General features: G+C 47.7%; 2 protein-coding genes and 2 non-coding genes across 5 annotated transcripts in view; 3 read left to right on the top strand and 1 right to left on the bottom strand.

The window, feature by feature from the left end:
• The first annotated feature begins 1,316 nt into the window (after positions 1-1,316).
• Positions 1,317-11,488, top strand: SSR4 (signal sequence receptor subunit 4). Its single transcript, XM_084836012.1, has 6 exons — positions 1,317-1,427; positions 4,432-4,550; positions 5,396-5,470; positions 6,285-6,374; positions 7,639-7,704; positions 8,833-11,488. The coding sequence occupies exons 1-6, from the start codon at positions 1,361-1,363 to the stop codon at positions 8,935-8,937; spliced, it is 522 nt and encodes a 173-aa protein (XP_084692138.1). The 5' UTR covers positions 1,317-1,360; the 3' UTR covers positions 8,938-11,488.
• On the top strand, positions 5,040-5,176 carry LOC146353239 (small nucleolar RNA SNORA42/SNORA80 family). Its single transcript, XR_014788702.1, has one exon. It is a non-coding gene; the product is annotated as a small nucleolar RNA SNORA42/SNORA80 family (small nucleolar RNA).
• Positions 6,059-6,196, top strand: LOC146353238 (small nucleolar RNA SNORA42/SNORA80 family). The gene has a single exon (XR_014788703.1). It is a non-coding gene; the product is annotated as a small nucleolar RNA SNORA42/SNORA80 family (small nucleolar RNA).
• The window catches only part of PDZD4 (PDZ domain containing 4), a 27,190-nt gene continuing 20,429 nt past the window's right edge, over positions 11,442-18,202 (bottom strand). For both annotated transcript variants that reach the window (XM_084836009.1, XM_084836011.1), the window contains exons 7-8: positions 16,568-16,678; positions 11,442-13,996 (exon numbers count right to left, since the gene is read on the bottom strand). In XM_084836009.1, coding sequence (XP_084692135.1) covers positions 12,656-13,996; positions 16,568-16,678 — 1,452 coding nt within the window. In that variant the 3' untranslated portion in view covers positions 11,442-12,655. The remainder of the gene's footprint in view (positions 13,997-16,567; positions 16,679-18,202) is intronic.

Below are 18,202 nucleotides of genomic sequence, written 5' to 3'. Positions count from 1 at the left end.
TCAGCTGTTTCCTAAAAATCCAGGACAGGACCCACTGATTTCAATGAGAGTTACTCCCAGTTAAGCATGTATAGGACTGCAGTCTTAAGACCTAGGCTGCATATGTTTAGCTAATGAAGGTAACACAAGTGCAACTCGGGCTATGTGAACACGCAGACAGTGTGACCTCACCATCATCAGGCCTTTTTTCATCTCATCATCCCCATGTAAAAAACAACACCTCTGCTTGTTGTAACATCTGGCCTGATTAAGAGATCTGGAGATCCTGAAAGCTTGCATATGTTTTTGTGACCTTTTGGCTGGCCTAATAACGGTAATACACAAAATCAGCCTGTCAGAAGATCAGCAACTGGAGGCTGCAGGGACAATGTCGGCCCCTTTTGTAGTACCGGTTGCTAAGAGACAGGTCTCTGGAAGACGGTTTCGTTGCCATGGCTGCCACTCCTCCTCCTCCTCCAAGCGGCGCACTTATTAAAAAAAAAAAAAATCACGCTACCACCCTTGACCAATCAGGCGCACTTTCAACGCTCATGCCCACCTCCTATCATAAACGCGTTCTCATTGGTTTACATTCTCTCGTCCCGCCCTTTCACCTCCTTTGTCCAATGGGGAACGGCGACCAAACACTGGCAACAGAAGCTCTGTTCGACTACACGTGCTTGTCCGCCGCAGCATCTTCGGCAGGTGGTCGGCGTGTTTTCGGTGGTCGCACCCTGTGACAGTTTTTTCGAAAAGGCCCGTTTTACTGAGGACAGTACATGTCCGATATCTCTGTTACAAAGCCTAATCGGCAATCCTTCTAAGGCTGTAATGCGCTACTCACTTACCTGGGAAGTAGCCCCATTGAACTTAATAGGACTTACTTCGGACTAGACAGGATTGCGCTGTAAATGTCGCGACATTTTTAAACGTGATTTTGATTAAACGAGAGCGGTTGGGCAGCCATCGCAGGAGGATAATGCGCATGCGCGAACCATTCCCATTTTATTGCCTTTGTCCAGGTCGCTGCATCAGCGTTAAATAAGTCCCCGGCGGCCATGTTTTCGGGCTCGCCGTCGCTTTCGAACAAAATAATTGGATCCATATCACGCGTGCGCAGTAAGGCCCCTTCGGTTGCTTCTGCCCTGTTAACGTGTCGACGCGACAAAAGTCGCGAGCGGCCATTTTAGAACTCTTCGCAGAAGGCCACGTCTCTTTCCTTTCGAGCCGCCCCGTGTCACGCGGCGCAGGAGCAAGGGCGAGAATGGCGCCGCTGCCGCTGATTGGCTGGTGGCCCTTCCCGACATCCCCCGCGCGGGAGGCGGATGCATCGGCTTAGCTGCCGCAGGTTGGTCCTTGGTCGTTCTCTCGCGGCTTGGCCATGGCGGGGGTCGGGTTGGGGCTGCCGTGGTTGGTGTCCGCGCTGGTGCTGCTGAGCCGGGTGCGAGGTATGGAGACCCTCGGTGGCTTCCGTAGCTCTTCTTGTGGGCCTCCCTTCACTTCTCTCTCCTCCCCACCGCGGCGTGAGGCGTCTCTGGTCAGGGGCCCGGTCTGGTCCCCTGGCTGCTTCCCGGTACGGCCCCGCTCGCCTCCCGTTTTCTCGTCCGCCTCTCTCTCTCTCTCTCTAAAAATAAAATCCCGGGATTTTGACACAGAAAAGAAAGTGGGGAGAAAAAAATAATGTTAGTAAAAGGCATAGTGGAAGCTCCATCTGTGGTAGTTTCAGTTTTCTTAAGGTTATGAATGAGGAAGCTTTTTGCAGACTAATTATAGTTTGGTTCTCAGGTTCCACCAAACATGCTAGAATAAAGAAACAGTGACCATTTTCCTTTTGGAAATTTTAAAGCAGTTACTCAGATCAGTTTCTAACACTAATTAGAATGCACAGATCCCTTGTAAAACAGAGCAGGAGTAAAGAAAAGCATGGTAATACTTCCATCTGCAAAGGTTCTGATCAATTTTGGATGATGAACTGAGTAAAGAGCGAATTTGGGCGCGTTATCTAATGCAGGCTTCTCTGCCATGCTGGCTGGGGAAAAAGGGAGTTGTAGTCCAAGACTTTGGGAGGGCATCTAGTTGGGGAAGGCTGACTGAATTGCTGGAGACCAATTTAGAGCTTTCAATGATGCTGTATGGTACATCAGTATTTTCCCATATTGCAAATGGTAGGTGGGGAGGCTGAGAGAGAGAATGGCTTACTGATTATTTGAGTAAGTTTTTTTTAATCAGTAGTGTATTAACATTTCTAGTTACTTTTAACACTAAGTAGTTATAAATGTTGTTGTTGTTGTTCAGTCGTTAAGTCGTGTCCGACTGTTTGTCACCCCATGGACCATAGCACGCCAGGCCTTCCTGTCCTCCACTCCCTCCCAGAGTGTGCTCAAGTCCATATTCATTGCATCGCTGATGCTGTCTAGCCTTCTCATCCTCTGCAGTCCCCTTCTCCTTTTGCCTTCAATCTTTCCCAGCATCAGGGTCTTTTCCAGGGAGTTTCCTCTTCGCATAAGGTGGCCAAAATATTTGAGCTTCAGTATCTGTCCTTCCAATGAGCACTCAGGGTTGATTTCCTCTAGGATTGACTGATTTGACCTTCTTGCACTCCAGCACCACAGTTCGAAAGCATCCATTCTTCGGCGCTCAGCCTTCCTTGTAGTCCAGCTCTCACAGCCATACGTTACTACTGGGAAAACCATAGCTTTGATTATACAGACCTTTGTCGGCAAGGTGATGTCTCTGCTTCTTATTATGCTGTCTAGGTTTGCCATAGCTTTCCTCCCAAGGAGCAAGCGTCTTTTAATTTCATGGCTACAGTCACCGTCTGTGGTAATCTTGGAGCCCAAGAAAATAAAATCTGTCACTGCTTCCATTTCTTCCCCTTCTATGTGCCAGGAAGTGATGGGGCCAGATGCCATGATCTTAGTTTTTTGAATGTTGAGTTTCAAACCAGCTTTTGCACTCTCCACTTTCACCCTCAAGAAGAGGCTCTTTAGCTTCTCTTCACTTTCTGCCATTAGGGTGGTATTGTCTGCGTATCTGAGGTTGTTAATAATTCTCCCAGCAATCTTAATTCCTACCGTTTAAGTAATACAAAAACAAAAAACTTGAAATTCAGGAAGAATGAATGTGTCCTTTCCTTGAGTGATAAACATTATCCAGAAGGAAAAAAGCTCCTCATAAATTCTCCTTGTTGGAGAGAGTTCATGGTGGAGGTGAAGTTTTGATCTCATAGCCAGTAGCTATAGTTGTGCATATAGGATGTCTGTCTTCTTCCCACACACCTCCCCTAAATTCCTTGAGCAAGTCTCCATCTCCAAGCCCTTCCTGTTCCTCCTAAGATTTAGGCCCTCTTTGCATGTTTTGTAGCAGCAAGTGTGTTTGCGACTGCAAATCAATTTGATGGGGAGCCATAGGCAATTTTCTTGGCATGTATGGCTTTATAATGCACACATTTGCCACTGTACATATGTTTAATGAGACAATGGGTGAAGTGCTAAACTGGCCGTGGGTGGGTTATTAGCTCTTACCTGTGTTAGTGGGGTTTGAAATGAGATTTAGCATACTGTTTGCTCTGGGCTTGCTTGCTTAATGTATAGACCAATTTCTAGTGAAGCTCTTGAAGCAATTAGCAATATAGAATACAGTGATGTGAAACATAATCAATCACACCATAATAAAATCAATATTTCCTAGTTGCTAACAGCTAAGTCTAGCTCAGATTGTGAGCCAGCATAGCAAAGACCCTCTGAAAAGGCTTGTTTTCATCCACTTTCTAAAAGTAGAAAGGGAGCTGACCCTTTGACTGAGAGGAAATTTCTCGGATTCTCCTGCACTGAGGTTGCTTTCAGATGGATGGCTTCTATTGCTACCAGTCAAAAGCCATTACGCAGCTATTCTGTCTTTCCCTCCTGAACTGATTTTTTCTGGTAAGAATAAAGATGGAAGAAGCTATGGGAAAACATGAGACGGCCCCAAGTGATGATGCCACTCTCTGGGAGCCCCCCCCCCCCCCAGTAAAATTCTGTGAATGAGACACAGTGATTGCACACTAAAAGCCTTATCTGGGAGTACACTGAGATGAGGTGATTCATGCTGGGCTCATCTTTAGAAATATTTGAAAGATTTGCATACATATGCACATGCATACACATGCCCATCTTGTTTTAGAAATCTGAGTGCAGAGCCCTGACTCCCGAATTTGGGGGAGGGCGTGTTTTTTAAAAGGTGGGAAGTGTGTTTTCTTTCTGATTAGGGTCCATCACCCTGATAAGTTCCTTTCATAAAGCAAGCAGAGGCAGTTGACAGCATTGGGTGGTTTCCAGAAATGTCTGGAGTATGTTCTGGTATGACATGCTGAGCTCATAGGAACACTGCCATGTAGACCATGTATGAATAGCCTAAAATGTTGGCTTATTCTCAGAATGTTTTGATTCATAAGCCAGTTTCTCTTGTCAGCTGAAACCTGCACAGAACCAGCCATCTCTCCATCCTACTACACTACCTCAGATGCTGTTATTTCTTCAGAGACTGTCTTCATTGTTGAGATCTCCCTCACCTGTAAGAATGGAGCTCAGGTGAGTGCCTGTATACTTGGCTTCTTTCACTTTATAGAGGAAAGTGCAATCCAGTCCAGTGGTGAGAAAGAAGTAGATCTGGATCATCTCTGCATGATTTTCCAGTTGGTTGGCAAGGATTTCTGACAACCAATTGTTTAACAATAGCATCAAGAAAATGACAGACACACTCTCCCCATTATACTGCTGAAATGAAGAAAGCTTGGGATAATCAGGAATGACTTTTGTGTGTGGACGGACTGCGAGTCAGTTTCAGGTCTGATATTTGAAACAAATTCCTAGGTGCAGAATTCTTTACTTCCTGGGCTCAGAATTCTTTACTTCTTAAGTGCATGTCTTTTGTGCAAGGCTCTAGTCAGTGGATCTCTGGATTTTAGTAAAGAATAAATTCCGCAAGAGTTTTGCCCACCCCAGATCTAGTAGGCTTGGTACGGGTCTGGGAACCAGGACGCAGAGTTCCACTTTTGCAATGAGTGTGTCTCAGCAGGTGCATGGCTTTGGATTTATGGTGGGTCCCTTTCCATGGGCTTCCCATAGTGTACTCCATGCCACAGAAACATGCCTCCCCGAACCATTGGCTGGTCTGGCTTGCTGTAGCCCCAGCCACTGAAGTGGGTGGCACATGTGGATTTTGGGAGAGAGTGAAAAGGCACAGTCAGGAGCCACACCTCTCTGGGTTCTCTACCAATGGCCCTCCAAGCCCTCTTATTTGTAGGGCATGCTGGCATTTAAACTAGGAGGGTCTGCCTATCCCATTGTTGAGGAAGGATGGAAAAACCACACTGAGGTTTCAGCATGAGGGTGTGCTGTGGATGTTATATTCATCATACTTGCTCTTTCTGTAGAACGTTGCCCTCTATGCAGATGTCAATGGCAAGCAGTTCCCAGTCACTCGGGGTCAGGATGTCGGCCGCTATCAGGTAAGAACAAGCAGTGGTTCAAGGGTAGAGGCAGTGTAATGCTAGTAGCATGCTGTGGACAGGATAGTATTGATGCAAGTTGAAATTCCAGCTCAGTCATACATCTTCAGGGCAGCCTTGGGCAAGATGTGTTCTCTAAGCTTGAGAATGAGCACTTTGATTTGTCAGGTTTGCAAAATGTGCTGCCTTCTCTTCTGGTTTGTTTTCACATTCTTGCCTTTTTGGCTCATTATTTGAAAATGTAACAGCAAGGAAAGGTACGTTTACCCCCCCAAAATAAAGCAAGTAAAAATAAGCACTCGGGAGTTGAGTCCTGGAATAAAAAAACACTGGTTCACATCATTGACCCTTGAGCACAACAGTATTGGAGCAAGGATATTGTAGAATAAGTGCTGTCCATTGTGTATAGTTTATCAGTGATGATTGTGGCATGGTGATATGAAAAATGTGCAACTTCCAGTAACTGAAGTAAGCAGTCTAGCTCTGTCTGTTGGGTTAGGGTATATGATGTTGGCATTGCTGAACAAGTTGCCAGTCTTTGTGCAATATAAATAGGTAGTAGGGAGGTAGTTTTCTCCCTGCACAAATGCATGGCTCTGGATTTATGGTGGGTCTGACTCCATAGATCCCTCCATAGTGTAATCCATGCTAAAGCAAGCTGCAACCCTGAACCATTGGCTAGTTTGGCTTGATGTAGCTCTGGCTACTGAAGCGGATGGCACACCTATGCATGTGTGTGTGTGTGTCTGTCCCTGTCCAATCAGGGAGGGTCCAATTTCTCTCAACACTGATCCAGTATCCCTTTCTCGGGCAGGTCTCCTGGAGCATGGAGCACAAGCTGGCCCGCTCGGGCACCTATGAGGTGAAATTTTTTGATGAAGAGTCCTATAGCGTCTTGCGCAAGGTGAGGTTGCCCTGTGGTAGATAGAAGGAGAAGGCTTAGGTAAACTGTACATAGGCTGTGTTATCGGCAATCGGATTTCTGACAAATGGATCTCAGCATGTGGACCTGAGAGTAATTCAAAAGTTGGTGGCATTCCCTCTCCAGTAGCATAAGTAAGTCAACTCTTTTGCACGTATTGTTGGTCTTTCACAGCTCTACCCCTTGTCCTCCAATCGTTTAAGGCTAAATCTCTCCACTCCACCTTCTGTTTGTGCCTGTTTTTAGATAGACCTCTGAGCATGTACAGAGTGTTTTCCCCTTGCCACCAAGCAACTGCAGCCTGTCTTCACACACTTCAAGCTAAAGAGTGAGGCTTCGTTTTATGGCAGGTGGCAAGGATCACATGAAGACCTGGTCTCCAGTGTCTTTTTAAACAAGAATTTAAGCACTGTTCTCACCTACCTTGACCCTGTTCTGAGAACACAGTCCTAATATTTTCTTAAACTCTCGTATCAGTAGCTGACTGCCGTAGTCCTATTCCACTGCTGTGCCTTATGCCAGTCTGTCATACCTTCTCGCATTCTCCGCTGCACCTATTCTTGTGCAGCTGTTCAGTGTAGGACAGCGGTGGGGAATCTTTTTCAGGCCAAGGGCCGAATTCCAGTGTGGAAAAGGTCTCAGCGGTTGCATTCCATCTGTGCATGGGGCTGAATCACTCGGCAGTGCTTTCAAAGAGTATTCTAAACACCAAGCCTCTGCATACCTACTCACAAGTAAGCAGAGTAAGCATTTGTATATCTGTTCAGAAGTAAGCATGACAAGCCTCAGAAATAAGCAGGACTGAATCACTCATCAGCTTTCTCCCCTGCAGGGAAAAGCTTTTCTCTCCACTCACCAGCTGATTGGAGATAAGAGCAGTACCCTGCAGAGTACTGAGAGGGAGCCTTTTTCAGCGCTCAGCAGGGAGAAGCATGGGAAAAGTGTTCCAACAGCCAACCCCCGCCCCATGAAAACACTGAACAGCATTGGGAGGGGTGGGGGGGGGGAGACAGATAAAAGGTGAGGGGCTGGGGGGTGACAGGTTTTTTAAAGGGAGTGTGTGCCCACCAGCAAAGCTTTGCAGACTGGATTAGAGAGTCCTGCTGGCTGGAATTTCCCCACCCCTGGTGTATGGGAATGATGATGGTGTCAGACCTGTCAGGAGAATATTATTCCATGGGGAGCCCCACTTAATTCACTGATTTGCGTGTAAATCCAATTATCCCAATCTTTTCTCCTGTTCTAGGCTCAACGCAACAATGAGGATGTCTCTGAGATTAAACCCCTCTTTACAGTCAATGTGGATCATCGAGTGAGTAAAAAGGGGCAGGGGAAGGCAGCTGCTCGATGGGAATGGAGCTACTTCCAAGGGTGACCAGTGTCCAAGAAGAGATGGGATAGAACCGCTTCTGCTGCTAAGGCAGATCTTTCAATCAGGGCTGGATTAACGAGGTTATTTATGGCAGTTTTGCAATGCAGTTTGTGAGTGTGTCCTGTGAAGGGCACAAATGTGGTGTTTGTTTCTTTGGCCATGAGGCCAGAAGAAGTCTAGCTTCCACAGGCAGGACATATTTTTTTAATCTGAATCAGTTTTGCATGGCTTACTCAACCTTCAATATTCAGATACTGAAATTACTAAAAATTGGCAAAGACTAGGGGACCGCAAGGAAGGGAGGCCAGGAAGATTGGCAGTACATAGTGTGCAAGAGTTGGGCAGTAGTAAAGGGATGGGGGAATAAAGATGTGTGCCAGCCACCAAAATCTCGGTCACTAGAAAACAACTCCCTGGCTTCTGAGATGTGCTTTTACGCTTTCCTTCACACCTGTATGGGCTTAAAGATTGCTTTAAAAAGATGGTGGGAAGGGGGAAGTCAAAGTTCTGTGGCACTTTGAAAATACTGCATTCTGCAACAGTCCCCGCAGCCACGTGAAATGTTAAGTGCATCCCTGCTCAGTGTCAGTATCTTCCTTTGTGATCCCATTTACTCAATTGAGGTGTAAGTGACTGGGAGATAACCTAGAGTGGCTTAGGCTGTTGGGTTCCCCCAGCCTGAGTAAATTGCTACCTCCACAAGCACTTCCCCTAGAAAACAATCTCGTCCCGCACTTCCCATAGGAAACAAAACCCTATGGTTGGACAGTACAGTGATAGGTCTGATCTACTGCGTGACCATTAAGATGATCTTACACCTGAGCCAGGGTTAAACCCTGGATGCAAATCCCTGCCCTCTCTTGAATCCATCTGCCCTTATGGCTGCTTATTTTTTAAGTCTCTCAAGGCTCCTTGTCCTAGCCACTGCTGTGCTGTGTTCTTCCCTTGGAGTCTAGAGAAGGGCCCAAAGTGGAGATGCCTAGGAGATTCAGCTGCATAATTCCTCAAGCATGCATAGCTCCCTGACCAGCCTGTTTCTGTTCTTTCCCTTTTTTTCCTGTGTCTCAGGGTGCCTGGAGCGGACCGTGGGTCTCAACTGAGGTGCTGGCAGCCTTCATTGGGCTCCTTGTATATTACATGGCCTTTAGTGCCAAGAGCAACATCCAAGCATAAGTCACTTCAATAAACTCTGTATGCCAGTCTTGCCGTCTTTTGTGTCCCTTCGGTGGGAGGCTAAAGATTACTGTGTACCGGGCTCCACAACAGATGCCCTTTGTCACATCACTCTTCAGAAATGCAGCCAGCCTGTGGCCTGCCAGCAATTGGCTCTTCAAGTTCTGCTATAAATCGTTTTGGCTGCGGGGGAAGGGGGCAAAGAGTGCAGCAAAGAGTGCAAGGGCCAGTGTTTCTGTTCAATCACTGATTCAGGCAGGAAACATTTGCTCGTATTGGATCTCTTCCCTATGTTCCTTGCCTCTAAAAGTAATGTTTCAGGATAGCAGGCTTGTTGGAATTAAAGGACTGAGAAAGAATTTAAAAGGACTCAATGTAGCAAATGCTTCTGGTGGAATCAAGAGTGGATTCCTGGATTGGACCCGTGCTCATTTTTTGTAACTCTGCGCACACCCTTCTGTTAAAAAAGAAATACCCTGGATTGTCTTGGAAGCAGAGGTTGTCTCAGTGGTGGGGATTGGCTGTGAAGGCAGCTGCCTTCCCACCCCTGAGCTTTGGGTCTGTTTTCCTTTGCCTTAATCCTGTTAAGCAGTCTGTCCCTAGGTGCAGCAGTATTCATGCCATAGCTCCTTATCTGCCTAATGACAGCGGCTCCTGGTGTGAGGCAGTGCAGTGCAGGTGGGATTACACCACTCCTAAATTGTGCTAATGCTGGATTAAAGGGGGAAAGCCAGCTACAGAGGGGCTGCAGGGAGACCATCTCTGACAGGAACAGCACACTGTGATCCTGGAAAGGCAGTGAATCGAACTGGTTAGGGACTGGTCCCTGTTCACAGTTGTCTACAGCGAGCAAGTAAAGCTGTCTGGACAGCACTCTCTCTCTGCTTGAGGCTAGCTTGGCTTTGCTTGCCATCCAGAGTTGTTTTCCAGGTGCTCCTGTGATCTGCTTGAGTTAGTTAACAGGGCAGCTAGCAATGCTATCTTTCCCAGGTGTGAGCTTTATGGATATCCCTGGCTTCAAAGGCTGATTTGTCCTCCCACAGTTAGGAGAACATTGGTGAGAGTCCTACCTTTGTTACAACTTAGGGTTTCTGGGCCCCTCCAGTCTGTGTAGCTGGATATCTAAACCCAGCTTGGAAGTTGTGTTCAGTTATGGTTTGATTGAACATATTTGTTTTAACAAAAAGTTGGATTGTTAAATGCATGAACAAAATATGATGTGTGAAGAGCAGGGAGAAATGCTCCTACCACTCATAGCCCCTTTTTATTTCCTCTTTTCTATGACTGGGTGCTTCCTCCTCTTCTGAGTGTGGCAAGAGGCAAAAGAGTGGCTTCTTATTCTAGCACAGTGTAGAGATGGAAAAAAGGCAACATGGGGTGAGATGGAGCTATAAACTAGACTACATGCATATGAGATTATTACTTGTGCACAAAAAGTCCAGTAAGCCTCCCAGCTCGAGTCACAGAGGAGATGGGTTCAGGGCAGAAAGAAGGAAACATATTTTCATTGTTTTCTAGCATCTGCCCATTTATAAGTATGGTTCCAAAGTAATCTAGTCATATCCCCGGGCTGCAGTTCCCACACTATGTGGGGCCAGATAATGCTGATCTCTACTGTAGCACATTGAAGGCATATGTGTTTCTTTTTATTCCTAACATCGCCCTTCCCCAATCTGGTGCCTTCCAGGTGTTTTTGACTTCAACTTGCATCAGCCCCAGCCAGCATAGCCAGTAGTCAGGAATCCTGCGAGTTGTACTCCCAAACATCTAGAGGGCACCAGGCTGGGGAAGGCTGGTTTATATGCTGCCAAGCCCCAAAAGTCAAATAAAAAGTAATGTGGTATCCCCTCTTGCTTTGCCTGTGATATCACTGGGGATGCACTTTCTTTGATGTAGACTACATATGTTGTACCAGTTTAAACGGTATGGCTTCTCTCAAGAAACCCTGGGAATTTCATTCACAGTTCTCTGACAAGTCTACAAGAGTGTGTCGTCCCCGTCCCCCCCCCGAATTTTTAGCTCACAGGGAAGACAAAGGATAGTTAAACTGATATATATATTGAATACAGATATGTCCTTAAGACTGTGAAGAGTAGAGGAGCCCCATTACGTAGGCTCCAATTTTACCTGTTCAATGAGGGACAGAAGCTGCCTTTTTCATTATGTGTTTAACAGTCCTGGTGTGCAATACTGGAGCATCCCCATTATCTTGTTCCTTCTGGCTGGTGTTGCTACAATAGAATCTGACTAAGCACAAATTAATAATAGGTTCTATATTACGTACTCAAGTTTTTTTGGTAGTGACATATACTAGCCATTTTTAATGACAGCTAAATGGTGTCTTAATCTAGCGGATCAGAGAACTGGTTCATCTAGCCTATGATTAGGTGCTACTCTAACTGTAGCTCTGCAAAGTCTCAAGGAAGGGTATATCCCAACTATTTGTTCACTTTTTGACTAGATACCAGAGATTGAATTCAGGACTTCGTGCATGTAAAGCATATGCTGTTCCATTTGTGGGCCTCCATTTATTAATAAAACATTAATACGTAAACATTTCTTTAGTAGCTAACACCTCAACAATTCTTTGTCAGGTCATGCCACCAGACTTCACAGAGGTGGCTTTCTCACTGTCCTATTGTGAAGTATAACTAGTTTTCTTTCTTCAGCTTCACTGTTGTGCATCAATCTGTCTTCCCAAAGTAGCACCTTGTGCCAAGGACAGATACTGCAAGTCATATGTTAAATCAAGGTGTGTGTTTCTAGTAGGGTTCTGTCAAAGTATAAAAGGAAGGGGTTTGCTGTTTTCAGGTGTCCTGCACCATTAAACTTCAGAAACAAAGCCCCACGAAAAGGGTTTTTATGGGTTTTTTTTGCAATGAGTAAAAAGAACATTTTTGTTTTTTATTGTAACAATGCAAGTTCAGCCCCAGATACAGAGTTTACCACAAGCTATCTGCTCCACAGCCTCCCTATGCTAAGCTAATACCCCTCTCCCTGGGGCAGTGGGGGGCAATCAGATGGTAGAAAATGCAGGAAGGAGACTGTCAGTTGCTTGCGAGATGAGCCGCCAGGGCCCAGACCTCCTGGTTTAAATAGAGAAATTAAAAAGATTTAGAGCCACGACCACAAAAGAGAAAAGAGAGAGAAAAAGAAAAAGAGGACAGAAAGATGTCACAACATCCCAACTCAGTAGGGGCTGGGGAAGGAGATCTTCAGTGGTCTTGTTGACCTGTAGGTGGTAAGCCTCCTCGCTTCCCTTGTGCTCTGCACACTGCATGTAGACTACAGCCAATTCCTTGTGCTTCAGAGTGTGACTGGCAATAGCTAAGCTAGCAAAAGCTTTTGCAGAAGTGATGGGTGGCAGAGCTGCCCTGCACAATCGCCTTCACCACAGACTGCACGTCAGGAAAATAAACCTTACTGCATGGCAAGCTCCTGATGGTGGCAGGCTTGGAAGTGGCCCATCTTGCCCCCTGGTTTTTAAGGCAGGAAGGGACGCTGGGTTTACTGTCCCACTCTAAATTTGGTTCAGAGAGGAGGGCCTTTCCGAGCCCCACGGAGCTCAGATGGCAATATTAAGAAGTTTCTGTGGTGTGTTCAAAGAGCAGTCTTCCTGGCAACATTGGATGGGATGGCCCTACCTATTTTTCTTACTCCAGCACACCTGGAGGGAAAAAGAAAACTGCACCTCCCTCTGTTGTTCCTTCCTATGCACTCAAACAGTGGTGACAGACAGCAGTGGGTTGTAAACCCTGCGTCCATCTGCTGAGCGGGTGCCATGTGCCAGCATCTCTTGGATGGTGATCCAGTTGTCCAGGATACGCCGACTCCGTTTCTTCATGGTTTTGCGGTGACTTAGGGCCAAGATGTTGACCTCACCAGACACCCCCCGAGCTTCGCTGCCTTCCCGCTCCCTCAAGCACTCCAGCCGGCTCTGCATCATAAACTCACGGCGCTTCCGTTGCTCACGGGCACGAATCAAGTGCTGCTTCCGCTCCTCCTTGCTCCAGTAGCGTCCCATCTTCATCTCACTGACAGCGTCATCATCTGTGGTCATGCCGCTGCGTTCCTCGCGGATCTTCATGGCCCTGGCCTTGAGCAGCCGGTCCCTCACTGGCCTTTTGGCCACATAACGTGTGCCGTCACTGCGGACCTTTACTTTCCACTCCATGCGGGGCTCTCCTTTGCCCCCAAGAGAGTCTTTGCATATGCTGGCTAGGCTCATAGGGCTGATAGGAGCAGGCGGCTCTTCCCGCTGCTGCTGCCGCCGACTCAAATACGGGCTCCCTTCCCCGGCTGCTTTGGGGCTGCGCCGAACCCGCTCTTCCCGTCGGAATTTGGGATGCGGTGGCGATGGAGGGGCAGTACGGTTGAGGTTGGGGGGCTCGGCCAAGCGGCGCAAGGGGCTCTCCAACAAGGGGGTGCTTCGGCAACTCTCCCCAGTGTTGTAGGCACTGGTGCTGTCCTTATCGGAGCGTTCTGGCAGTTCAGTGATGTCAGACAACTCGTGTTTCTTGGGTTCCCCTTCCAAGGTATACAGCCCCTCCTCCTCAAGCAACCAGGCTTTCATGCAGCGCTCACGTAGCTGTTGCATCTTCTGCGCTCGCAGGATGTTGCGGCATTTGAACTCCAGGTGGCGAAGCTCCTCCTCCAGCAGGGCCACCTCGTTGCGGTTGACGTCCAGCGCGGCGCTCACCAGGCCTGGGTCGTTGCCGTTCTCCAGGTGGCACTTCAGTTCCAGCAGCTCACGGTAGCGTTCATACTCCTCGTCGGTGAGCCCCGGCATCACATCTGTGCCCACGGCACTGGGTGGCTCCCCTGCCAGCAGTGAGTCCATGCTGTAGTGGAAGTCCCGGGGCTGCAGGCTCGGCCCAAACTTGCGCAGGCTCCCTGGGGTGTTGGCAGCACTGGGTGCTTCATCTCCTAGGAGGTCATGTTCAGAGCTCTCCTCGTTCCGGGTGCTTTCGTCCGTGCGCCCAACACCACTGTCCAGCTCCTGGCTGTTGGTCAGGGGGGTGGCAGGATCCCCCAAAGGCTTTTCTTGCAGAGGTTCATTCTAGAGAGAGGAAGGAGAGGGCACCATTCAGAGAAAGGAATGCAAATACCTTCCCTGCCAGAAGGAACACACAGCTCCAGCAGACAGTTCCCTGGGACTGCAGACTCTGGCCTCATCCATTGGCCAGAGAACCAAGGGCCACTGGGAGGCTGCCTCCCAGAGTAAACATCACAGCAGGTGCAAGATCAGCCTGGCCCCATATGTTGGTCAAAGAGGGAGCAGCTGCAGGGAGCCTGCTTCACCCTTCCCCGCCAGAAAGAACAACTATACGAACTTAGAAACTAAGAACCCGGTGCCTGTGCCTTGCTTTTTTCCTCCTCCCTCCCAATCCCTCTTTCTTTTGTGTCATGTCTTTTAAATTGTAAGCCTGAGGGCAGGGAGCGTCTCTTTACTAATCTTTGTAAGCTGCACTGGCTGAAGAGCAGGGTAAAAATACTGTAAATCAATCAATCAATCTTCTCCCCAGTCTTTGGCCTAGAATTCCCTACTTGACCCCTTTGCGCCACCCTTAAACTCCCGAGTGGCAACTAAACTTTGTACTGGGCCAAATCTGGAACTGGGCAACGGCTGAGGGATTTGCAGCATTGGCTTCCTTCCATGACTGATCCCCTGTGAGCTGAAAGACAGGCAAAGGGCTCTAACTCCCTCTTCCAAAGTGTGAACAGTCACAGAAGTGTAGACAGACCTTTCCTCATGTTATGTGTCTCAGCCACTCACCTCAAAGGCCACTCTAGCCCTTTTCTTTCCATGGTGTGAAAAGAGAAAACTGCCAGAGTTCTCCATTTAGGCATGTCAACTGCTGACTGTAGTGCAGGTATGGGCAGACTTTAGGCAACTTGTGGCCCTCCAAATGTTTTGGCCTATAACCTTGCATCAGCCAAAGCCAGAATAGCCAACGGTGAGGCATGATGAGAATTGTAGGCCAAAACATCTGGAGGGCTGCAAGTTGCCCACCCTTGCTTTAGGCTTACAAGATCTACTGTGTTTTTCATGAATGCAAAGTCGTTACAAAATGGTGGTTTTGGGGGCAGAGCCAATTCCCTACTGCGCCCTAGGAGCCACATACACTGACCTTGCATTTATAAGTACCAATCTCCATCTGAATTACTACAGACCAGGTTTTCTAACAACCTACTTAAGAGTGCAATCCTGTGCATGTTTAGACAGGAAGAAGTCCTACAACTTCCAGCATTCCTTACCTAGCCAGCCTGGCTGGGGAATGCTGGGAGTTGTAAGATTTTTCCTGTCTAAACATGCATAGCGTTGCGCCCCAAGTGTTTGCATCAGGAGCGGGGAGAACCTTTTATTGTAGTTATTGTTGTACAACTAGGAGTTAGAAATCCTTGTTGTTCTGCTGCAAATCACCCCAACCTACTTTCTGCCCACCCTTGGTCTAATGTGCACGCCAAGACACAGGCAAATCACGGTGAGCAGCTGAAGCATAATAAGAGGAGGGATTTGTCAAAGTTTCAGAGGGGAGAAAAGTGATTAGCAAATTCACACTGCAAAGATCTGGAGCTTGCTTCACCCCAAGTGCAGGCAAAGGATCAGCATTAGAAATGTGGGTTGGAGGACAATTTAAGCACAGCTAGCAGCACAATCTGCATAACGTACCAGAACGGTTTGATTAGCTGGGGTTTGCAACAGTAGGGGCTGTAGCTCAGTGGTGGAGCACCTGCTTTGCATGCAGAAGTTCCGAGGTAGGGTTGGGAAAGACCCCTGTTTGAAACCTTTGGTTCCTGCTTCCAGTCGGAGTGGACCAGTGCTCGCCAAGTGGCAGATGTTTTGGACTGCAATTCCCATCATCCCTGACCACTGACTGTGCTGGATGGGGCTGATACATGTTTTACTTCAAAACCTCTGGAGGGCACCAATTTGAAAAAGGCGGTGTAGGCAGAACAAAATCAGATGGACCAATAGTCTGACACGGCTTGCAGTGTTCCTATCGGTTGGAGGCGACATCATCCTATGCCAGAGGCAGACATACACACACCCCTCCAGCACACATCACGCATACTGAAAATCCCCCCATGCATTGATTAAGCTTGGAAAAAAGCCTCCCTTGGGCGGGAGCAGGGAGGGGAAAGGGGGGTTGGGCCGGATGGGGAGGCCCCTCAGGCCAAAGGTTCCTGTTCTCACCTCATGACCCCTACAATCTGCGACAGGAGGCTGCTTGTGTGTATCAGTTGATCTCTGTGGGACCTGACCAGTGGTCCATTTAGCCTGGAGGTGGGCAACTTGTGGCCCGCCACTCCCATCGGCCCTAGCCATCATAGCCACTGGTGAGGGACGATGGGAGTTGTGCGCCAAAACATCTGGAGAGCCACAAGTTACCCACCCCTGCCCTATGGATTCTATAATGTGGATTCTCTGGATATTATGCCAGCACATGGTCCTACCATAAATCGCCCCCTTCGTGCAATGTGGCATCCCAGAGTGAACCCCTTTTCTGCTCTGTGTGGCTCAGAACCCTGCAAAGCACACTTGTGCCCCAGAAGCAAGAGCCCCAGACTGTTCCGCAGAGCAAACACTAGCTGCTGACTCCCCACCTTCCCCTCTGAAACCACATACCTGCTGGGCTGGAGGAGAAAGGAGCCGTCGGGGTTTTGTTCCAGCTTCATGGTCAGAACCAAAGTCATCCAGGAAATCCTCACGGTCACTGTCTTTCCAACGTTTAGAAAGCTGGAAGAGAGTAACACTGAACAGGGCCAGGAATTCTACTGTCTACCCTGGGCCCAGAGGCCTAATCCAGCCCTCCTTGGGTCCCAATCTGGACTTCTGGGGTTCCTCACTTAGCCATTCCCTGTTCCCCAGACCCTACCCCTTTCCTCCAACTATCGATCATTTGGTGGTTTCCTGGCTTTTGTGCAGCTTTTCCCCCCATTGAAATGCCTCTCCTAAGGCTTAGTTACTATCAGTGTGAGCTTTAAGCTACAATATGCTGGCATGTTTGGTATTTTGGCTCTGTTCCATTTCCCTGCCCACCACTGGAATGTGGCCCCAAGAGCTTCTCCAAAATTGAATTCAGCCCTCAGGCAGAAAGAGGTTCAACACCCCTGGTCTAACTGCAGCCCAGGCTCTTTCATTCTTGCATCCAAGTAACCCCAAGTCTCCACCAGTCCTGATACTCTCTTGTAGCTGAACTCAGTAATATCCACCTGAACTTGGAGTAACCAATACAGTAGATGGAAATATCCTCTTCTCAAACTGCCAGAGGCATTTTCACCTCTAGCCTTCACCATTTCATCGCAAATGGGTATCTGTCAAGTTAACACACTAAATTTTACAAAAGAAGTACAACCTTTTCCTTATGGAAGAAGAACCACAGGTTACGTTGACAAATGCATTTTCCAAAAGTCTGTACTTACTGAGGAAACAGCAGCACTGTTGAGATGCATATTCAAATCCTTCGGCTAATCACTGTCTCATAGCAGATAAGAGTTAACCTAAGCTAAGACTCACAGGGTTGTCGTAAGGATAAAGTGGGAGTTGGGAGTGGAGAGCCACCCTGAGCAATTTAGAGGAAGGGCAAGATAAAAATATATCAGATAAATGTATCATATTTTACTGAAGGAGCTCCCTTTTTAAGAGTGTAGAGCTATGGTGGATTTTGTAACTATGGCTATTCATTGTACATATTATACATGTTAATAGAAAATATATATTTAAAAAGAAATAAATGCAATTTGTAAAGGGGAAATGGTGGGTGGGAAGAGTGGTTCTTAGCCCTTTGTTCACCTGTTGATTCACCAAGCTTACTTTGGGTTGCGAAACCCAGGTGGGGCAAGGTCTAAAAAGAGCTAGTGGGATGAGGGTGGAACTGCAGGAGAGAATCCGTGGGAAGGATTAAATACCTTGTCCTGCCTGGCTATTCTCCTATGCAAGTACACCCCCAGCCCCAAATATTGGTCAGGACATGGAAATCCCATTCCATATTTGTCTTGTAACATGGAGTGTCTCCCTCAGTTTGACATTTTAAAATGGGCTTGAGTAATACGAAGTGCATGTGATATAAAGGGAGCAGACTCCCTTTCACCAGTGTCCACTGCTGCTATTAGAGGGGCAGGGAGGCTTATGGGAACTGGCTTCTTTACCGCTTGCCTTGCCTTATCCAGAGCAGGAGGCGCCACCAGTATCCCATACGCCAATCCAACCCCATCCTGGCTGGCAGCCCAAAGCACCAAGCTATTTGAAAGCTGCAGTGCT

Source organism: Heloderma suspectum, chromosome 2 (genome assembly GCF_057233095.1).
Source record: "Heloderma suspectum isolate Gila_16-S chromosome 2, 16-S_ref, whole genome shotgun sequence".
Lineage (NCBI taxonomy): Eukaryota > Metazoa > Chordata > Lepidosauria > Squamata > Helodermatidae > Heloderma > Heloderma suspectum.
This window is presented reverse-complemented; position numbering and strand designations above follow the sequence as displayed.

Excerpts from the sequence above, each read along its gene's own strand:
- SSR4 (XM_084836012.1), top strand. The coding sequence starts at position 1,361 with ATGGCGGGGGTCGGGTTGGGGCTGCCGTGGTTGGTGTCCGCGCTGGTG. Across the intron at positions 4,551-5,395 it reads CCTGTAAGAATGGAGCTCAG|AACGTTGCCCTCTATGCAGA; the intron begins GTGAGTGCCTGT and ends CTCTTTCTGTAG. Across the intron at positions 5,471-6,284 it reads AGGATGTCGGCCGCTATCAG|GTCTCCTGGAGCATGGAGCA; the intron begins GTAAGAACAAGC and ends TTTCTCGGGCAG.